Raw genomic sequence first — 19,848 nt, forward strand, 5'->3', positions numbered from 1 at the left:
AACAAGGACCATGATAAGCATTACGACAAGCACCAAGGCCACGATTAGAACCATGACAAAGACAACAAAGATTATAATTACGAATACAATAAAGGCAACAAGATGACGATAAGAATCACGAGAAAAACGACAAGGATTACAATAATGATGACGACATGGACAACGTAAAGCACCAAGACTACGATATGGTTCACGACTAAGAATAGGAAAGAATCACGATAAGGACCAAAACCACTATGAGTACCATGACAAATACAACAAGAATTGTTACAAGGAACATAACAAGGACAAGGACCAGAAGAAGGATCACGAAGAAGACAGCCACTTAAAGCCACGATTTCACAACATAGCTCGGGTGACAAAATATCATTGCTTCTCTGTACCGAATGGCAAATGCCTGCTGTGGGATCTAAATTCTGGACTGCTGCTAATGTCACTGTCTTGTCTCGGTAGCTCCTACGAGTACAGTAGCGTGTCGATTCCACTGTATAACCGAAACTTCTCCAGCTATTTTAACGCCTTATAGTATATAATACATAAATATTATTGACTACTTAAATAATCAAGATTTTGCAAAAGATACTGTAATTCGTTATTTAACAGATGCATTTAATAATTAGTATTAGGCCTAATATATCTAATTAGTCAATAAATGCAACAGTGATTTTTCGTTCAATCATACCATAAATAAAATTGAATGCACATTAAATTAAACACTATTGCAAACACGTAGATAAAATAGTTAAAATCAACCGAAGGAGTGAGGATGAAGTAGTCAAAAACCACACTTTTAACAAAAATTGTTTTGTGCGTGTGCATTTCTTACACATATGGGGAAGCTACTAATAAAATATTGTAATAATTACTCAACAAATGGCATAGGCCTAAGGACTCTAAACCTTTGGAAAAATTTGTCTGTTTGGCTTAGGAATATTTTTAATATCATTCTGATTGTTAGTTTTCGATATATATACAGGGTGTTTCAAAAATACGGGGCATAATTTCAGGTATGTATTTCCCACATGTAGACAATCAAAATAGTTCATTACAACATGTGTCCGGAAATGCTTTATTTCCGAGTTATGGCCTTCACAACATTGAAATTCACCGGAACGTTTTTCTTTCCGCAGGTCATTGCCGTCAAAGGAGACATTAAGAGGGCACTCTGACAGTTCATTCCGAGGCGAAGGTTACATTCAGTGTTGTGTAGGCGTTAGACTGTGCGACATGTATTCAAATCAAGAGCTGGCAGAGATACACATCATGTACGGTAAGGCGGACGGCAATGCTGCGCTGGCTCGTCGTTTGTACCAGGAGAGGTACCCACAGCGACAATGTCCAGATCGGAAGACATTTGTACGTCTCCATTACCGTCTGTGCGAGTATGGAAAATTTAACTCTCCTGGTTTGGGAAGGGGACGACCAAGATCTACAATTCCAGAAGTACAGGAGGAGATTCTGGAGGCTGTGAACATGACTCCTTCTATCAGCACACGAAGGGTAGCGTTGCAAGTCAGTGTTCCTCATACGACTACCTGGAGACTGTTGAAAGAGTATCAATTGTATCCTTATCATTTGCAACGTGTACAGGCCCTGTCACCAGCAGATTACCCCGCACGAGTTAGGTTCTGTCAGTGGTTCTTGCAGCAGTGTGGTGTAAATCCGAACTTTCCTGCCTTAGTATTTTTACAGATGAAGCACAGTTCACACGAGATGGCATAACAGTTTCTTTCAGTGCATGAAATAAAATGTCTGTCTTTATTTTGTCTCAAAGTGTTTTGAAACCTATAAAATATGTCTGATGGGTTTATAAATTCAATTAACATCTCCTTTCGGTCAGAAATTTTAATGTGAAGTATCTATCTGTTTACGACAATCCTTTTCGAAAACCGTTTTACTCTTCAGTTAAAATATAGTCGGTCTGATTTTCCTGTTCACAGAATTATTTTGTGTTTTCACATAGTTATATGCCATGCATTGTGCATCCCAATCACCACGGCATGGCGCGTCCTCAGGTTGCGGATAGAGGAGACGGCCTCCAGATATGAAGGGTAGCTGCGAATATATTGAATAAGCAGTCGTGAACAGCCGATAGAGGGTGTTGGGCGAAGGACTAACAACCCATCACCGTAAAAAAACAGCTTGTTACGAATCCCTACAATAAGCATCGGAATTAACTGATTCTCTGGCACGACCACAGCAAAGGAACAAGGTTATGAGATTTGGTACGTGGAACGTAACTAGTCTTTATAGAACAGAAGGGGTAACATTAGTAGTAAAAGAACTAGCTACATATAGAATAGACTTCGTGGGAGTACAAGAGGCTAGGTTAGATGGGAATGGCATATCACAAATAGGAGATTGCTTGTAGTATTATGGGAAAGGAAACAATAATCACCAATTAGGAACAGGATTCTTTGTTCATAAAAAGAATAAACTCGGCAGTAAGTAAGTTAACAAATATGACACTACAAACGAATTTACTTCAATTCGAAAATCAAATTATGTCAAGGAGTTTTAATTATGTCCTCTCTAAGTCGTTTCGAATTTCTACCCTCAAGCGTCACGTCGAATAACAATATAAGCATTAGATCACTGATCGTGACTGATATCTTCGTTTTTTCAGAATAAGATTTGGAGAGAGTAAACTTAAAACACAGTCAGGAAGTGAATTGGCCTGCGCCCTGCTGAAGTCTTCAATTTCCGTTGTATAGGGCGCGGCAATGGAATATGACGGTTTTTGTAGTCCTATTGTGGAACACTCAGGACGAATTAAAAGAAAACATATACTGGAAGTAATGTAGTAAAATGCAATTTATTAATGTGTAATTACTTTTTAAAAACTACATTTCGTAAGTAGCCACCATGGCAACGAATACATTCCTGCAATCTGCTATGAAAGTTCTGCATAACTCGCCCCAAGAAAACATGTTCGATGGCACTAATTTCGTTTCTTATGTTTTGTTTCAGTTGGATGATGGTGCGAGGTTGTTGCGATACACCTTGAATTGAATTGAATTTAACGGAGAGGGGCACTATGGCCCAGCACTGCGACCTGTTAAGATCTATTGCGCTGACCCTCTGATGACGCATTCCCAAACCCACACCGGCCGACCACACTAAGGTTCTCTGGTCCAGGTTTTGAGCAGGCAACCTCACTCGTCCCTAGCCCAGCACCCTCCATGCGTCACTAGCCGGCGTTGGAGGAATGCTATGGATTGATAACGAAATGGAGAAATGGTGACGGAATGATGTAAATCCCTAATTTGGGAAGAACCCCGGGAAAAACGCCAACTGCAACCTTGTCCGCCACAAGTGTCACTATGGATTTTTTTTATAGAAAAGTCTCAGACCCGACCGGGAATCGAACCCGGGCCGCCTTCGTGACAGTCTGAATGTCTGACCATTCAGCCACAGCAGAGTGCGATACACCCTACTTTTGGAATAACCTCATAGGAAGTAATCAGCGCACACTGCTCATGGTTCAATGAACTATCTGCGAAACATGTTTCCAGAAAGAATAATTTCACGATTTGGAGAAATTGCCTGGCCGCCAAGAGCTCCTGATTTGGCTGTAGCTGATTACTTATTATGGGGTTATCTCAAAAGTAGGGTGTATCGCAACAAGCCTTAAACTATCATCCGACTGAAACAAAACATAAGGAACGAAATTAGTGTCATCGAATCTGTTTTGTTGGGACGAGTTATGCAGAACTTTCATAGCATATTACAGGAATCTATTCGTTGCCATGGAGGCTACTTACGAAAAGTAGTTTTTAAAAAGTAATCAGACATTAATTTGCATTGTACTAGATTACTTCCAGTATATGTATTTTCTTTTAATTTGTCCAGACTGCCCCATAACAGGACTATAAAAACCGTCATATCGCACTGCCGCACCATATATAACTTTTTATGCAGTAATGAAAATAATATCACATCCTGGTTCATTGTTTACTTAGCGGCCCCGTCCAGCGGAGGGAACCTCATAAAGGGAGCTGCTGGATGCTGGGTGGACATATCGCGATGCAGATCCTGTCCCACGTGTTGGTGCTGCTGACACTGAAAGTTGTCATGGCTGAGGAGGAAAAGGAGCCCGTCGTGCAGACGAAGCAGGGACGGGTGAGAGGGTTCCGAGTCACCTCGTTTCGAGAGGAGGAAATCATCGCCTTTCTGGGGATCCCCTACGCCAAGCCACCTGTCGGGAATCTGCGATTCAAGGTGAGGCCATGGATTGTGGTAAGGTTAAGGCATACGACTGTGCTGTTGACTGTTTTCTTAGACTATAACAAACCTGCAAGAATTACACCAACTGAACGGAACATCGGGTTTCATGGTTCAATTGTCACTAGTACCACCTAGGAAACTTTCTATGAAATAAACCCTGTCCTTTTTAACTCATAAACTTATGTTTAATTATGGATTATGCTGGTAGTTCGTGGGACACTGACGAAGATGCAACACCATCTGTCCAAGGTATATAACCTTTTTAAATAAATTTTGACACTTTTTAACGTGTCGACTAAACAATTTTAAGTTGTTAAGAAGAGTTTTTTTTGTAGGTATATATCCGTTACTCGTGTCATGCAAATAAACATCTTGGTATATGGAAGATTACATCTGCGCATTTATTTATTTGTTCCTGAACACGAAGATGGCGCCAACATTCGCGGGCAATGCATCTTTCTATCCCAGGACAATAAATAATTTAATGTTGTTCCGTCGCTGACTTAACATATCATAACATATAAGGTATAAAATCTTTATATTACATATTCAATTGTTGGTATTAACGTTTTCATCACTACATGCGACATCATCAGATACCATATTTGCATTCATAATACAGAGGTTATTATATTATGAATGCAATTATGGTATCTGACGATGTCGCATGTAGTGACGAAAAGGTTAATACCAACAATTAAATATGTAATATAAAGGTTTTATACCTTATATGATATGTATTTTAAGTCAGTGACGGAATAACATTAAATTATTTATTGTACTTCAAGGAGTTATCTGAAAAACTCTTTCAAAATTAATTGTAAAATTTCCACTCCAGATTTTGTCCGATTACGCCGTTGACGACGATCTATATGTTTCAACGTAATAGTTTGCTTTGTACCACATGTTCAGTTTTGATAGGGCAGCACCTAGTATTTCAGTGCCAAGAATGGAAGTAACAGACGAATTGACTTAATCGCCATTAGCGAATCCCTGTCTCAGGGTATGATAATCGACCCCACCATCAGGTTTGAAACGTATAAAGGATAGCCTGAAGACGTACATGAGGAGAAACGAGCAATCTACGTTCCAACCATCCCGTATTATAAAGATAAGTACCAACTTGACGATATCAGTGTTATGAGATTGATGTTTGGAGCAAGAGGAACGATACCTAACTTCTCTTCTCAATTCTGTAAGACCCTAGGACTGCACAAATCGTTTCTGAATGAACTGGCCCTCCTCATAATTAGAGAGTCAGTCAAACTTTTACGAAACCACCTATATGGACTGTAATTCAGTGTACTGAAATAACTAACGCAACATTATCTTTTTTCTTTCTCTTATTAGCTTTCATTGCTTCTTTACTTGTAACTTTTTTATTCTGTAAATTGCCATTGTTTGTTTGTTTGTTTGTGAACTTGTTTACTTTTTTTCTTACTCTGTTATCTTTCATCATTTATATTGTTTTGTATGCTTTGTCTAATGGCAGCCTCTAATTTGATGATGTACGATAAAATACAAATTAAATTTATTTTTCTCGTTTTAAAAAACGTATATTTCAATTATTTTGCTACGGTAATAATAAAATATTAAATATATCTGTTACTTCTGAGAAAATCAAGCTGAAAAAGTCTCTGAAATTGTGGCCAATTGGCCAAAAATTCATTCACGCAATGATCAACATTATAAACGATACTGCTCTCCGACTAAAACTCCTGCATGGAAGTAAATTTCAAGAATAAATTTGCAATGCTCTGTCGTAACAGACACTTCGCCATTAAAAAATACTTCAAGAATATTCAGTGAAGTTTCGTTTGTAATAATAACATGGATGATATTTATTTCTTCTTTTTAATACAGGCTGCATTTGTCTGTTGAGAAAGCAAAAGAACAATGCACAATATCAATTTCAGACGTGGCCAACATCGTTTATCTATGCCTTGAGGATTAAACTCGCTCTGTAATAATGACCTCATAGATATATAGAAACAAGTGTCGAAAGCGCCCATTAGAAATTTAGCACGTGATATATTATACTGTCAATTAGGTACCTACGGATCGACAGAAATGAAGAAGTTGAAATGTGTAACGATTTATACCGTGAAACACTTCAACGGAATCCTATACGAATAAAATGTCCCATTTTATTTTTCATACGACCATGTCATTCGTGGTACCATGGAAACAGAAGTGTAAGTCGTTTTCCGTGCTACCCGTTTCTCTCCATTCTCCATATTTAATGTGCCTCGAGATTTTTCATACAATAGTCACGGTAATATTGAGTATCATTTATGTATTATTACATGGCTTCCTCCGCTGAACATAAAATATACTGCAGGCCCTGATTCGAATTTTGTACGGTATCAGGGATACACTGCCACGTAGAATACTTCACCGAGTTTCGGGAATGAAACTGCCGTTGCGTTGATTTGAATGTTCGAAATTAGTCCCAGCTCACAACTACCATTCTGTGCAAAAGAGTGTTTCCGTTTATAAATGAAGAGTACCGGTCTATGACAAGAAAAGTAATTAATGAAGAACATGCAATCAATTTTTTCTTCATATGGAGTGAAATTTCGTTCCCCAGTGCCGGAGCGAAATTATCTCCATTTTTAATAAACTGTTCTTTCTTCCTGTGGCATACTGTATATCTTCAAGCGAGATTTACTGCTTGGTAATAGATATGTACCTATTTGTATTATCACTTTAATATTGCAGAACTTACTATTGAAAATCAAATGAGTGGTAGCACAGGTTTGTAGCTGCCTCGATGCCGAGATATTATTGAGAGAGTCCGCGCGGCAGGGCTAATTTTATACTGAATTTTGTCGCGCTCATCCCCATAGCGAGGGGACTTGACGTCACTGGGCGTGGTGACATAAGTTACGTTGGTTCATAGGCAAACTACTAATAACATTAGAATTTGACTGTGGATCATAATGTTACACTTGTTTTTGTTGTTGTTAATCAACTCTCCGAAGACAGGTTTGAACTTCACAAGTGATACCAAGAAGGCACTACTTATGACACAACTAGACCAGGAGATAATGGGGTAGGGTGGCCAGTTCCTTTCCTCCTCCATTACCTACATCGCCGACTAGCTACATATTACACTAGTCAGACTTCAGATATATACAAACAATTGGAGCGTTGGTCCGAATAAGAGTCTATGTTACAATCTACTAACTATGCAAGAGGGCCAAAAATGTTACATCGTAATTCCGTTCATAAATTTACTATCGGACGGACAACATAGACCGTTATTCCATGTTTTGTACACTAAGCGAAGTATACCGTTATATGTTATTGAAAGTCTTATTACACATCATGGAAGTTTGTAACATGTTTAACTCCACATAAATGCTACTGGGGAATACACACAATAAACAGTTTTATATAATCAGAATATTATGAAATATATAAAATCAATACTAAGGTTAAATTATTACCAAAATGATTATGAAATTTATTTTTAAATGCTATAGGCTATATTAATATGAATTAACACCTTGTAATTTATTTGTTACACTCAATGTCATATTGTGAATAAACATGCAATACTGATCAAATAATAACATTATTATTAGAAAATAACTGCAGTAGGGACAATATTAAATTAATGAAAGTTGTAATAATCACAAATAAATAAAGGAAATTAAATGTTACAGTTGAGAAATTGTTGGGGAATGGAATTTGAACCCCTGTCCCGAATATTCAATATCAATTCCAACAGATGGCTTATCTGTTAAGTATAACTTTTATTAATAATAAAGATAAAAATCACAGTTTTTAAATGCTGATTATAAGAGAGTAATACATTTTAAACAGCTCCTTTCTGACATCAAGAGCAAGCTTTTAGCACATCTCCTTAGAAGAATTTCAACAAATCTTTTCCTGAAACGAAATATCTTGATGAAATTCTAAAATTATAAGATGAACTACACTGTCAAAACACAACATAGACTGACTAACACTAGGTAAAGTGTAAATTAAAATTCAAGTAATAAAATATACTCCAAAGATAACCGACAGGAATTTGCATTACTTAGGGGATCTGTCGCACAAACTTGCGACTTCGTCTTTTTTGTTGTATACTCAAGACCACTATCTCTCAGCGACTTTCGTGACACATCTTTCCACTTATTAATATTAATTTGTCTGGATCCTTTTTTTAAATTTATTTTGCCGGTCAATATCTAGGTACCGTAGAAATTGCCACTGTTTTGCAGTAGTCCATTTTACGTAATAGCTCAACCGGAACCTGATACACAGAGTTCAAGTACCCAGTATTCGTAAAGAGAACAACCTTCCGTGCAGAAACTCCCGATACGATGTAAACAACTGTATACGCTAGAAGTGACTAGTGACATAGACCGTTGTTCCAACCAAGAAATTAATGATGGATGGGTGGAGCGGAGAAAATTCTCTGCGACACCGGGACTCGAACCCGGATTTTCAGCTCTATGTGCGACGCTTTATCCACTAAGCCACACCGAATTCCAGTTCCGATACCGGATTGAATCCTCTCAGTTTAAGTTCCACTTCTTGGTTTCCCTTTAGTGGCCAACCCTCATGCACTGTCACAGATGTGTGACAGTGGCACAATGTCCAACACACTATGCACAGAGGTGCACTCATTACGAGTTACGTGAACTAGATCCGACGGAATGAGCGCCAAAGTTTATACATGGACATCATTTTTTTTATTTCAATCTTTATAGTACCTGAGTTTTTTAATATACTTCACTCCCACCCCCTCTACTAGTAAATTTCCAACCGTTCTCCACACAGAATCAAGCGTATACAGTCAAAATCGCCTTACGATCATAGTAAACATAGACAGTATTGAGTTAGTGAGTATAATACTTTCCAGAAATAAGTTCGTTTTAAATATTGAATCATATTCTCGCACAGGTACTGTCATCCGTTTGCCTATCTCGCATCCCGGTTTCCCCCACCAGCTTCTGCCCGTCCCTCTGGAAGGCTAGTGGCTGGACTGTCTTAGCTCTTTCCTGAAAACATTAATTTCTGTTAGGAATTGGATGCCTATGTAATATTATACCCATACAACTGTTTAAAATAACTTAAATAAAAGGGATAAAAGTTAAGTAATTAACTTTCACTTGATTTCCCCCCTTTTTACGACCGTGTGACAAAACCACTTGGACGGACAGTAGATAGCATGTCTGAGTAATTTTATCTTTCTGGATCGGGCAGAAGTGAAGATTGAATCTACAGTACGTAAGGTACCGGTACTCTTTTATAGAATAAGTACAGAATTATTTCAACATGAGTTACTAGTACGAAGGAGAAACTGGTAATTGGAATTAAGTATAGTAGTCTATAGTGCGATAATATGCACAAAAGAACTGAAGCCTGTATCGAAATGAACGGCCACCATTTTCAAAATGTGTTTAAATATCTATATTATGATTATTTTTCAATTTAACTTCATTCTCTAAATTGTATGCTAATGTGCTGTAGACAGTATAATATAAAATGCATAATGAATACGTCCGAATGGACAGCTCAGTTCGTGAGTAAAAACACTTATTGTTAATACAGTACTGTATTTTGATTAAACAAAAACCTAATGAAAATGATCAAACTCAAAATCGCAATATTTCCTAGTTTACGTAAATGGATGAACTACTTTTCTTCCCTCCTATACCTAGTAAAGTGATTTGTTTGTATTTTACGTCAGTATCATCGAACTCCAGTCGTGGAAGGGGGTAGCAAACAATGTTTTCGGTTCTCAAGCGTTAATCCAAAGTTATAGTCAGGTTAATATCAGTAAAAATAAAATGATGTCCCTGTATGATATTTCCTGCACGGAAACGTACTGTACTTCTGTGTGCAATGCTCATTATAATGACCAACGCCAAGTTAACATGATTTTAATCATAAAATTATTTATTTTGACTACATTTTGGCTGATTTGTAATTTGTCGTGATTGCAAAAACCTACCATCTTTACTTATAACTTAAAAATAACGCATATCAGGCACCAGACCATCTGGTACTGACAACATACATAGTCATCGCTAGGGGAGGTGATTACTAGAAGTGTTGCCATAATTTTGGAATGATCTAAGTACGAGTAGGCCTATTTGGTTAATGTATGATTTCTCCAATATTGCTTTATCGTTCTATTGATTATGCCTGGTTACAACATAGGCTCCCCAACCACCGGAGTCATGGAACGGAACGTTTGAAGCCTTCGAGGAGGGAAGTGCCTGCCCTCAATTCAAGGGCGGAAAAATTTTGGACAATGAAGACTGTCTGTTTCTCAACGTCTTCACGAAAAAGGTAACTGTGCATATCCTGTAGCAAAATATATATATTCAGTTTTGGTGACAATATTGATAGTGCTGGAAATATTTGACTTTGATTCTAATATGCAAAATATATGTAATGCCATTAATTCTGTGGATGTTTCCTTTAGTAAACAGCAAAAAATTCAAATATCATTTTGCTGTGTTTTCCACAGAAATGTGCATTTTAAAATACATTAATTAAATAGTTCTGTTTGGTTGTAAAACTTGGACTCTCAATTTGAGAGACGAACAGAGATTAAGGGTGTTTGAGAATAAGGTTATTAGGAAAATATTTGGGGCTGAAAGGGATGAAGTTATAGGAGAATGGAGAAAGTTACACAACGTAGAACTACACGCATTGTATTCTACACCTGACATAATCGGGAACATTAAATCCAGACGTTTGAGATGGGCAGGGCATGTAGCACATATGAGCGAATCCAGAAATGCATATAGAGTGTTAATTGGGAGGCCGGAGGGAAAAAGACCTTTGGAGAGGCCGAGATGTATATGGGAGGATATATAATAGTATTTGAGGAGGTGGGATAGGAAGTAGGCACTGGATTAATCTTACACAGGATAGGGACCGATAGCGGGCTTATGTGAGGCGCCAATGAACCTTCGGGTTCCTTAAAAGCCATTTGTAAGTAAGTAAGTTAATTACTAGATCGTGCAACGCTGTATAATCTACAGGGAGTGCACATAAAACTGTTACTCTGAACAGCTCTTCACCTGGCTTGTCATGAACAGGGAAGTTGAAGGTCTTTCTCACGCACATTGCTTTTAAACTCGTAAGAAAAAAATAAAAACGATAATTTTTGTGTTTAATCTGTGTTAGAGAGAGGAGAATGAACACTGCTCAGCCACCGGCGTAGCTCGGTCGGTCAAGGCGCTTGCCTGCCAATCCGAAGTTGCGCTCGGGTGCGGGTTCGAATCCCGTATGGGCTGATTACCTGGTTGGGTTTTTTCCGAGGTTTTCCCCAACCATAAGGCAAATGCCAGGTAATCTATGGCGAATTCTCGGACTCATCTCGCCAAATATCATATCGCTATCACCAATTTCACGACGCTAAATAACCTCGTAGTTGATACAGCGTCGTTAAATAACCAAGTAAAAGATAAATAAAAAGCACTGCTCATTTCAATTTAAATAAAATCTTGGAAAATTTAAAATATACTGTACAATTAAATGTTCAGAAAATGCAGACAATAAAATACGCTTATTTCAAAATAAATTTAAAAGATTAAGACACATTTCTACTCTTCCATTTAAATTGAATATTCAAAAGAACGTAAGCCTTAATGATGCTTATGTCACTTTATAAAAACAAAATTTTAAAAGATTTAAAACTCTAAAGGAAGAAAATAAAAGCACGATATGCTTATTTTACGTCAAAAGAATTAAATTAAACATTTTACTTATAAACTCTTCGATTTAATTTTAATTACATTCTGTGAACACAGACAACAAGGAAAGCTTATTATACTTTATACAAATCTATTAATTATTTTAAAAATCTCCGTTTGTTGTACAAGCATTTTCTTCAGCCAATTAGAAATAGGTTTCTTTCCCACTTTAATTTCTAAAGTAGTAACCGGTAAACTTACATACAAGAAACCAAATATCCTTAAAAGCAATTGTGTGTGTTACGTTCACATTTCTCGTTGTCTCATCAATCTCTCGCATTATGCGAGCGACATCCCTCCAGCAGACAATAACCTTACAGGGTTGTCAGAGTGCATCAAGTTTTAAAATTTCTTTGCAGAACTAAAAGTTACATTTGTTGGAATAAAATTTCCGAACATTTAAAGGACAAAACTAAAATTATTTTCATAATTTATCAACAGTAATCTCACTAGACGTTTTGATTTATCTGGAGAAAATAAAAACTCGAGTGGGATTTAATTGACTATTACACGATTAGATGAAAGTATATAAAGATTAGAAGTAACGAAGTACTCCAATACAATAAAATATTAATTGACTTACGAAAATACAACTGTCTTCAAATGTATTATTGTACCATCTCAACATTACAAATATTACGCTAGATGCATGCTAGATGGCAGTAGTGTCTTTATACAGACACTGTAATGATTACTATTCAATAAATCTTAATATTAAACAATCTCTGATACGTGACTATCCATAATATCATATAGCAGAAGTTCTTTTTATCCTCTCAGAGCAGAAGCTATAACATAACCTAATATACACAAGTGTTAGAAAAGTTTAAATTAACGACGATGACATAAAAAATAAACATGAATGATTTTAAAAGGAATAATTATTGAATGTACAATTTTCAAATTTGAATGTGGTTGGTGGTTCAATTGATGTTATATTGGACGTGTGCGTAATAGAAGTGGAACTCGTTGATTTAGGCCTACATGGTGTATTCAACATATTCAGAATTTCCGAATGAATAATTTTAAAAGGAATAATTATTGAATGTACAATTTTCAAATTTGAATGTGGTTGGTGGTTCAATTGATGTTATATGGGACGTGTGCATAATAAAAGTGGAATTCGTTGATTTAGGCCTACATGGTGTATTCAACTTATTCAGGATTTCTGAATGGTGCTCTTCATTTATTTGTACCGTAAATCGGATTTCAGAAGATGCATAGGTATGATCAGTGATTTGTATTAATTCTTGTTCTTGAATGCCAATGCGAGTCATATTTGAAACTGCTTGCATCGACTGGAGTGATTTGTAATTTTATATATATTTTTGACGTCCAGACCAGCGCAGTTTCAAATGTTGGCAAACAAAGGAACAAATGCTAGGGACGCGATAAAATTAAACAAATGCTAGGGAAGCGATAAAATTAAACAAATGCGATAAAATTGTGCGATAAGCAGCCATGATTGGTTGAAATACGTCCTTTCGTACCGTTTTATTGGTCAAAAGTAGTATGACGTAGTAAGAGTGTAATAGTCATTATAATACACTGCTCTTTTAAATTGACTGAGCATATCGGGATTTATTTCAATAGTATTTCCCAAAATATGCTAAGAAATATTTCATATGAAACAAATTCTTTCTCGAAAAGAAAGTAAAAACGAGCAAAATTGTATTAAACTTTTTTGTTTGAAATATCTCAAAGAATAACCCCTTGAAATTAATGACATTAATTACAGTTTATCCTGTATGTCTAGAGATGCAGCGATCGCTTATTATGAATAAGTGTCTGTTTCGTATTTGCCATAACAGGATCTATTTCTTTAATGAAATAGTATAGAAAATATAGGACTTAGGGACTAAAAAAATAAAAACAGCAAGCGATTACAGAAAGGAATGATTATTTTAACGTATATCAGTATTTATGTTATTTCACTAATTATAAAAAATTATTTGGTTATAGACCTATCTGTATGGACTCAATTTATTATGCAGATATCTGTCAGTGGACAATGTTGTTAACCTTGTTGCAGCTACCGGTAACGGGCCGCGAACCTGAAGCCGTGATGGTGTGGATCCACGGCGGAAGCTACACCGGAGGTTCGGGATCCGGGTTCATATACGGTCCGGACCACCTGCTGACCAAAGACGTGGTGGTGGTCACTATCAACTACCGCCTGGGCATGTTGGGTATGTGACACGCACAACATACAGCATATCCTTTTCAATGGCATTATAGTCGATTATGAGCTTGACACCTCATCCACACTAGATAAGATCCATGGGTTGGAAACTGATTTGCTGCTAAATTATAATTTCTTGAATTCCTCCCCCTCCCCTTCCCTAAACTTGATAGTGATCATGATTACTCCAAATTTACATCTTCATCTTCATCTTTACTTTCATTTTCATCTTCATCCTTATTTTTTCTTCATTTTCTTCATTCTAATCTTCGTCTTCATGTTCATCTTCATCACTTTCTTCATTCTAATTATCTTCATCCTCATTTTCATTATATCATCTGAATATCATAATCTTCATCACATTGCATCTAGGGGAGACTATTGTACCTCTAACACTTTTCACATTTTATTATTTTGATTTTGGGAAATTAAATTTCTTAAATAAAAAAATGCTTGAAACAACTATTGAAGATTCCTTTAAAACTTCCTATATGTATTTTCCTACTTTATAGATCTACAGTTAAGGATGTAAAAAATAAAATGAAGGATATGTAATGTGTTCGAAGGTACAACAGGTTCATGTACCTTGGAACATATGCCCTTGTACCTTGGAACATGGAATATAAGTGAGAATATAGTTGTAAAAACTGACAATCATATTAAAATGTATTTGCAATCAAAAACCAGAGCATTCTTCTCTCATTGAGATTTCATTTCCTAGAGGACCAATAACTGCTTCGACAGCTTTCTTCAAGATATCTGGATCAATTTGAGACCTCTCAACTCCAGACTTACTTTGTGACATGATCTTAAAATAAAAGAAAAACAAAAACCGATAGTATCTTGTATCTTGGAACATGGCAAAAAGAACTGCAGCTCCGCTGTGTCCCTCACTGATGTGGACGATTGAGTGGATGCCGCCAAGTGAAGTAAGCCTACCATCCATTAAACACTTACAAACTCAAATCATAGATATTCGATGTTAAGTTTGTTTCATGTCAGACACTTGATTCCAATAAACGTAACCCGTGAGGATTAGTGTTTAAAGAATTACAGAATTTCCTACTGAATTTGAAGTTCAATTTTAAGCAGCAGTTGAAAATAACTTTAACGGTATGGGAAGGCGATTTTGTAGTGGGATCTGAAGTGTTATGTCTGTTGCAGGATTTTTACATTTACCAGAGGCAGGCGTTGGGGGCAACAACGGGTTAAAGGACCAGACCATGGCACTGCGCTGGGTGCAAGACAACATAGCCAAATTCGGGGGCGACCCGAGGAGAGTCACAATCTTTGGAGAGAGCGCGGGTGGGGCCAGTGTGCACTTTCACATGCTGTCTTCCATGTCCAGAGGTGAGCACAGTATTATGTGATCAGTAGTGGTCAAGTACGAAAGTCTTTGACACTTCACGCATAACATTAGGAGTCTGGTAGTGTGTATAATTATAGAGAGAAGTAAACACGACCTCTACAACGTCGATTGACCGACCGTCATATCTATAGGTATAATTAGGACATAAGTATCTGTAATGACACTGTATTAAAGCAAATAAGGCTAGGAAATATTTGTAAAATATAAAATAAATGCTAACAGAATTCAAATGTAAGTAGGTCTCAAACATGGAAAAAAAATTACTAACATTAATACAATTAAAATGCAAGAGAGTATTCAACTTGAGCCACTTTTATGTATCTGAATTAAATCCTCTATGTCTTCTATATTATTGAAAGTTCTCAGAACTTTCATATTTCGAGTAGACCCTAATGTTTACCGTAGCTAATTTTAATAAGTGACACTGGTTTGAAAGTTTGTTTTTCGGAGTTTACTAACATATTGAGTCGTCGGTCGGCGATCAAAACCTCGTAACTCCAATTACAAGTAAAATCGGTTTTTTGCCACAACCTGGCAACAAATAACATTTCTCATGTTCTATTAAAGCATTGTGACTCCAAATCTTACAGAAGCCATCTACTGACCAATTAGAAAGACCTCGTATCTCCTTAGCATTTAATCTCAGACTCAAAACCTCGGATCTCCAGCAGACTGGAATCACGAGGTTTCCACTGCTCTTAATCTCAGACTCGAAAGCTCGGAACTCCATTGAGTGGGATATTACGAGGTTTTAAATACCATGCTGATTGATCATTTGCAGACTGAAACTGACATACGAGGCATTGCGACTGATGCTACGTTAAAAATATTGTACTCTGTCTAGTGATCAGTATGACAATAATCTGCTGCAAACTTCGGTGTTACAGAACACAACAGTTCAGAAATTGTGCCTGCACTGTATGGAAATAATACGCAAAATAAAGGGAACTGAAATGGCGTTTTATTAGGCCTAAAAGATGAATAAATAAATATATAATTAAATAATAAATGAAAGAATGAATAAATAAATAAATAATTAAATGCTCTAATTACATTCTTTTTATTTAGAACAAGATAAATATTAAACACCATTATTATGGTTCCGCTGTAAACTTCGGTGTTACAGAACATAACACTTTAGAAATTAGTCTGCTCTCTGTGGAGGTATTGCAAAAAATCCTGTTACAGGCATCAGAATATCCAATACCTCCTTTCAACTCAGTAGTAATACTAAGGCTGATAAGAGTAGTGAAGAGGAATCCACTAACAGTAGTTGTGTTGAACACTATATGCCAAAAATAATAGCTTTTAGAACGAAGGTGAATCAGAAAACTAAAATGGAGGGAAGATAAATGGACGAAGTAAATGACACTTGAAATTAATTGTTGCTGCACTGGTATACATTATTTTGTAATGGTTTGTTGAAATGGTAATGAAACAATATTTTTTTTTCATTTACTATTAGCAATAAAGTGGCAGAACTTAATATATAAGAAATCAGGATGCGGCTAATGGAAACTGATAGTCAACAAGAAACAACGAATGAAAGAACTATATCACATGGAGCTGGCGAAAGATGAGGCAGAAGAATGGAGATAGAGAGTAGAAAGATGCATTCGTGTAATGCAAAAAGTAGGTTTTGTAAAATAATTTCAGAAAATCAACAAAAGACAATTTTCGATAATTTCTGGACTAATCTGTCATGGGAGGAAAAAAGATGTTTGTAATAGGGCTTGTAGATTGTATTCCAGTTCAGCGTCGAAGGAGAGATTCAAAAGAATCAAATCGATTTTATACTATGCCCAATTATTTTTCATTGGCAGTAAAGACAGAAAGTCTGCAAGACCACGTTTTTAACACATTTTCCATAGGGGAATGAATACTTCTCTACTTTTTCTGAGCTGCCTGAATTGGAGTTCTATCATTACCAAACTACTTCAAGAAAAATATATTTTGAACCAAATTGGCAGAGTAAAGCTGCCCTCCACAAAGAATATGAGACATTCTATACAGAAAAAAAATCACAGACCTCAATAAATATATTTATGTAGGTATGTGGTTGAGGAACAAAATTTAAGTCTATTTTCACCTAAAAAAAACAACACTGTCATTTGTGCTGCTTTCGTGATGCATGAAATGTTGATGATGAAAAATATTAGTATCATATTCTTACAAAATATGAAGCAAGAAAGTCTAAGGAAGCAGACAAAAAAATACACTAAAAGAGTACTGACTATTGACTTGCAGGATGTACTTCTGTGCTTATCTCTCCATGACTCAGCTCTGTACCATTAAGACGAAACTGAAACTGCATAACTTTACGCTGTTTGATTCACAATGAAAAGATGTATTTTGTTATCGATGGCATGAGCTGAAGATAGACTAAATTCTAATTAATTTACCAGTATAATAGTGAGTTTTATTTACAAAAAAGTACCCGAAGATGAAGTAATTTTGTATAGTGATGAATGTACTTAACAAACCAGAAATAGTATTTTGGCAAATGATTTAATCGCCTTAACCATGAGAATTATTCAGGAGTTTCTTGAGAAAGGTTACAATCAAATGAAGTGTGATTCTGTTCACTCTACAATAGAAAGAAAATTAAGCAACTGGTAAATTTACACACCTGCAGTGTATGTTGAAGCATGCAAAACTGCCAGACAAAAAATTAACCATACATCATGTAATATCGTCACCATGACTTCTTCAAAGTATGTAGTAAAGTTTCGAGGCACTTCTCCATTGGACTTATTTCAAAAGCAAGAGACCCAACTGTCGCCGACAATTCGGGAATAATTATTGAATACAAATTGAATTTGAATTGTGCATGGGACATTATTTCTAAAAGGATGCCAAAGAACAGAGAAAATGTGTCTTTACCACAGCTTTATAAAAATTCTCACCTACTTGCAGTAAATAAATAAAATTATGCCTCATGATTTCAATATATTCCACGATTTCTGCAAAACGTCGGCAGACACTTTCTTCCAGTTTAGTGGAAAGTATATAATTTTGTATAAATCCCAACACAACGAACAACAGAAATATTTATAAAATTGGGAAATTAAAAATTAAAATTGTCTTTACATCGTTTATGTTAATTTTTTTAACAGTTTGTATAATGGTTATCTGTAAAGTTTGTATTCATTTTTATCGTCGTTAAATTTTTCATAAAATATACAAACATACCTGTATTCCACTTAAGTGTAGTCACTTACTAATTTGGCATCCACGTAGTTGTGAAAAACTATTGAGATTACTTAAAACAACATAAAGTATACGAAAAAAGTGTGTTCATTTAGTAAAAACCACGTAAATCCAAAGTCCTAACCAGTAACAAAAACCCGTAATTCCACCACACACAAATGTATATAATTTACAGCATATACTGTTATCGTACATTTAATGTATCACATTTCGGTTGCTAAATTCAAAACCACATCGATTTTGCTTTAAAAACACAGTCACAGCAACATTATTTCTTTCTCCTGTAAAATTTGCAATTTTGGAGTTACGAGGTTTTGATCGCCAGCCGACGAATATTATTTTCTCGGCTACTTTTGTCATTCAATTTTCGATAAATTCACGGTCACTGAAGGGTTTCAGTGACCCAGCTATCCCAAATAGAGGAATATTACTGACAAGAATAATATTATTCTCTCTTTCATTTGTAATTTCTGTAGTTATAATTAACCTTTCGCTCTTTTTAGCTATACTATCTGATCCAAACTTATGATAATGAAAACAGAAAGTTAGGAGTAGAGCGCTGACTTCCATATTACTAATTTCATAATGAAACATATCTTACTAACCTCTGATTTTACTCTAATCTTTGTGAGATGATTGATAATGTTGTTTTTTCTACTCCTAAAATATTTTCGATCAAAGTATACATATAATATAACCCTTTCTAAGTTCTATTACACAAAAATATATTTTCGAGCAAAGGACACACAAAATATTACCCCTTCCATTACACAAAAATACTCTTCTATCCTTCTTCATGGAATTTTCGTTCGTAAATTGTGGATGGTTTCGAAAGCGACATTGCTTCTACTTTAACACACCAATGCTTCTAATGAGGTTTCTTAACAGATTGGAAACGTATGGGAAGAAGGAGGAGTATGTTGGCAGTGGATAAAGTTAATGACTTTCAAGGATATTGAGGTAGTTATGGCTTCTAAGTCAGTATTTGAAAATCCATTATGTATTACCAGAATAATTGTTTTAAACTTTTTATTATAGGAACTGAAAGGAAAATGTACCCTGATCTGTCAAAGAACTTAATTTGAATTTTGGGAGAAAATAAATTTTTTAACAATTCCTAGCAATGAAGAAGG

The 19,848-nt window shown here is 35.9% G+C and overlaps 1 protein-coding gene across 1 annotated transcript in view; it reads left to right on the top strand.

The window, feature by feature from the left end:
* The first annotated feature begins 4,047 nt into the window (after positions 1-4,047).
* The window catches only part of LOC138713012 (juvenile hormone esterase-like), a 50,534-nt gene continuing 34,733 nt past the window's right edge, over positions 4,048-19,848 (top strand). The window contains exons 1-4 of the mRNA XM_069844694.1: positions 4,048-4,221; positions 10,408-10,539; positions 13,987-14,143; positions 15,301-15,486. Coding sequence (XP_069700795.1) covers positions 4,075-4,221; positions 10,408-10,539; positions 13,987-14,143; positions 15,301-15,486 — 622 coding nt within the window. The 5' untranslated portion in view covers positions 4,048-4,074. The remainder of the gene's footprint in view (positions 4,222-10,407; positions 10,540-13,986; positions 14,144-15,300; positions 15,487-19,848) is intronic.

The sequence above is a fragment of the Periplaneta americana genome, chromosome 14 (assembly GCF_040183065.1).
Source record: "Periplaneta americana isolate PAMFEO1 chromosome 14, P.americana_PAMFEO1_priV1, whole genome shotgun sequence".
Lineage (NCBI taxonomy): Eukaryota > Metazoa > Arthropoda > Insecta > Blattodea > Blattidae > Periplaneta > Periplaneta americana.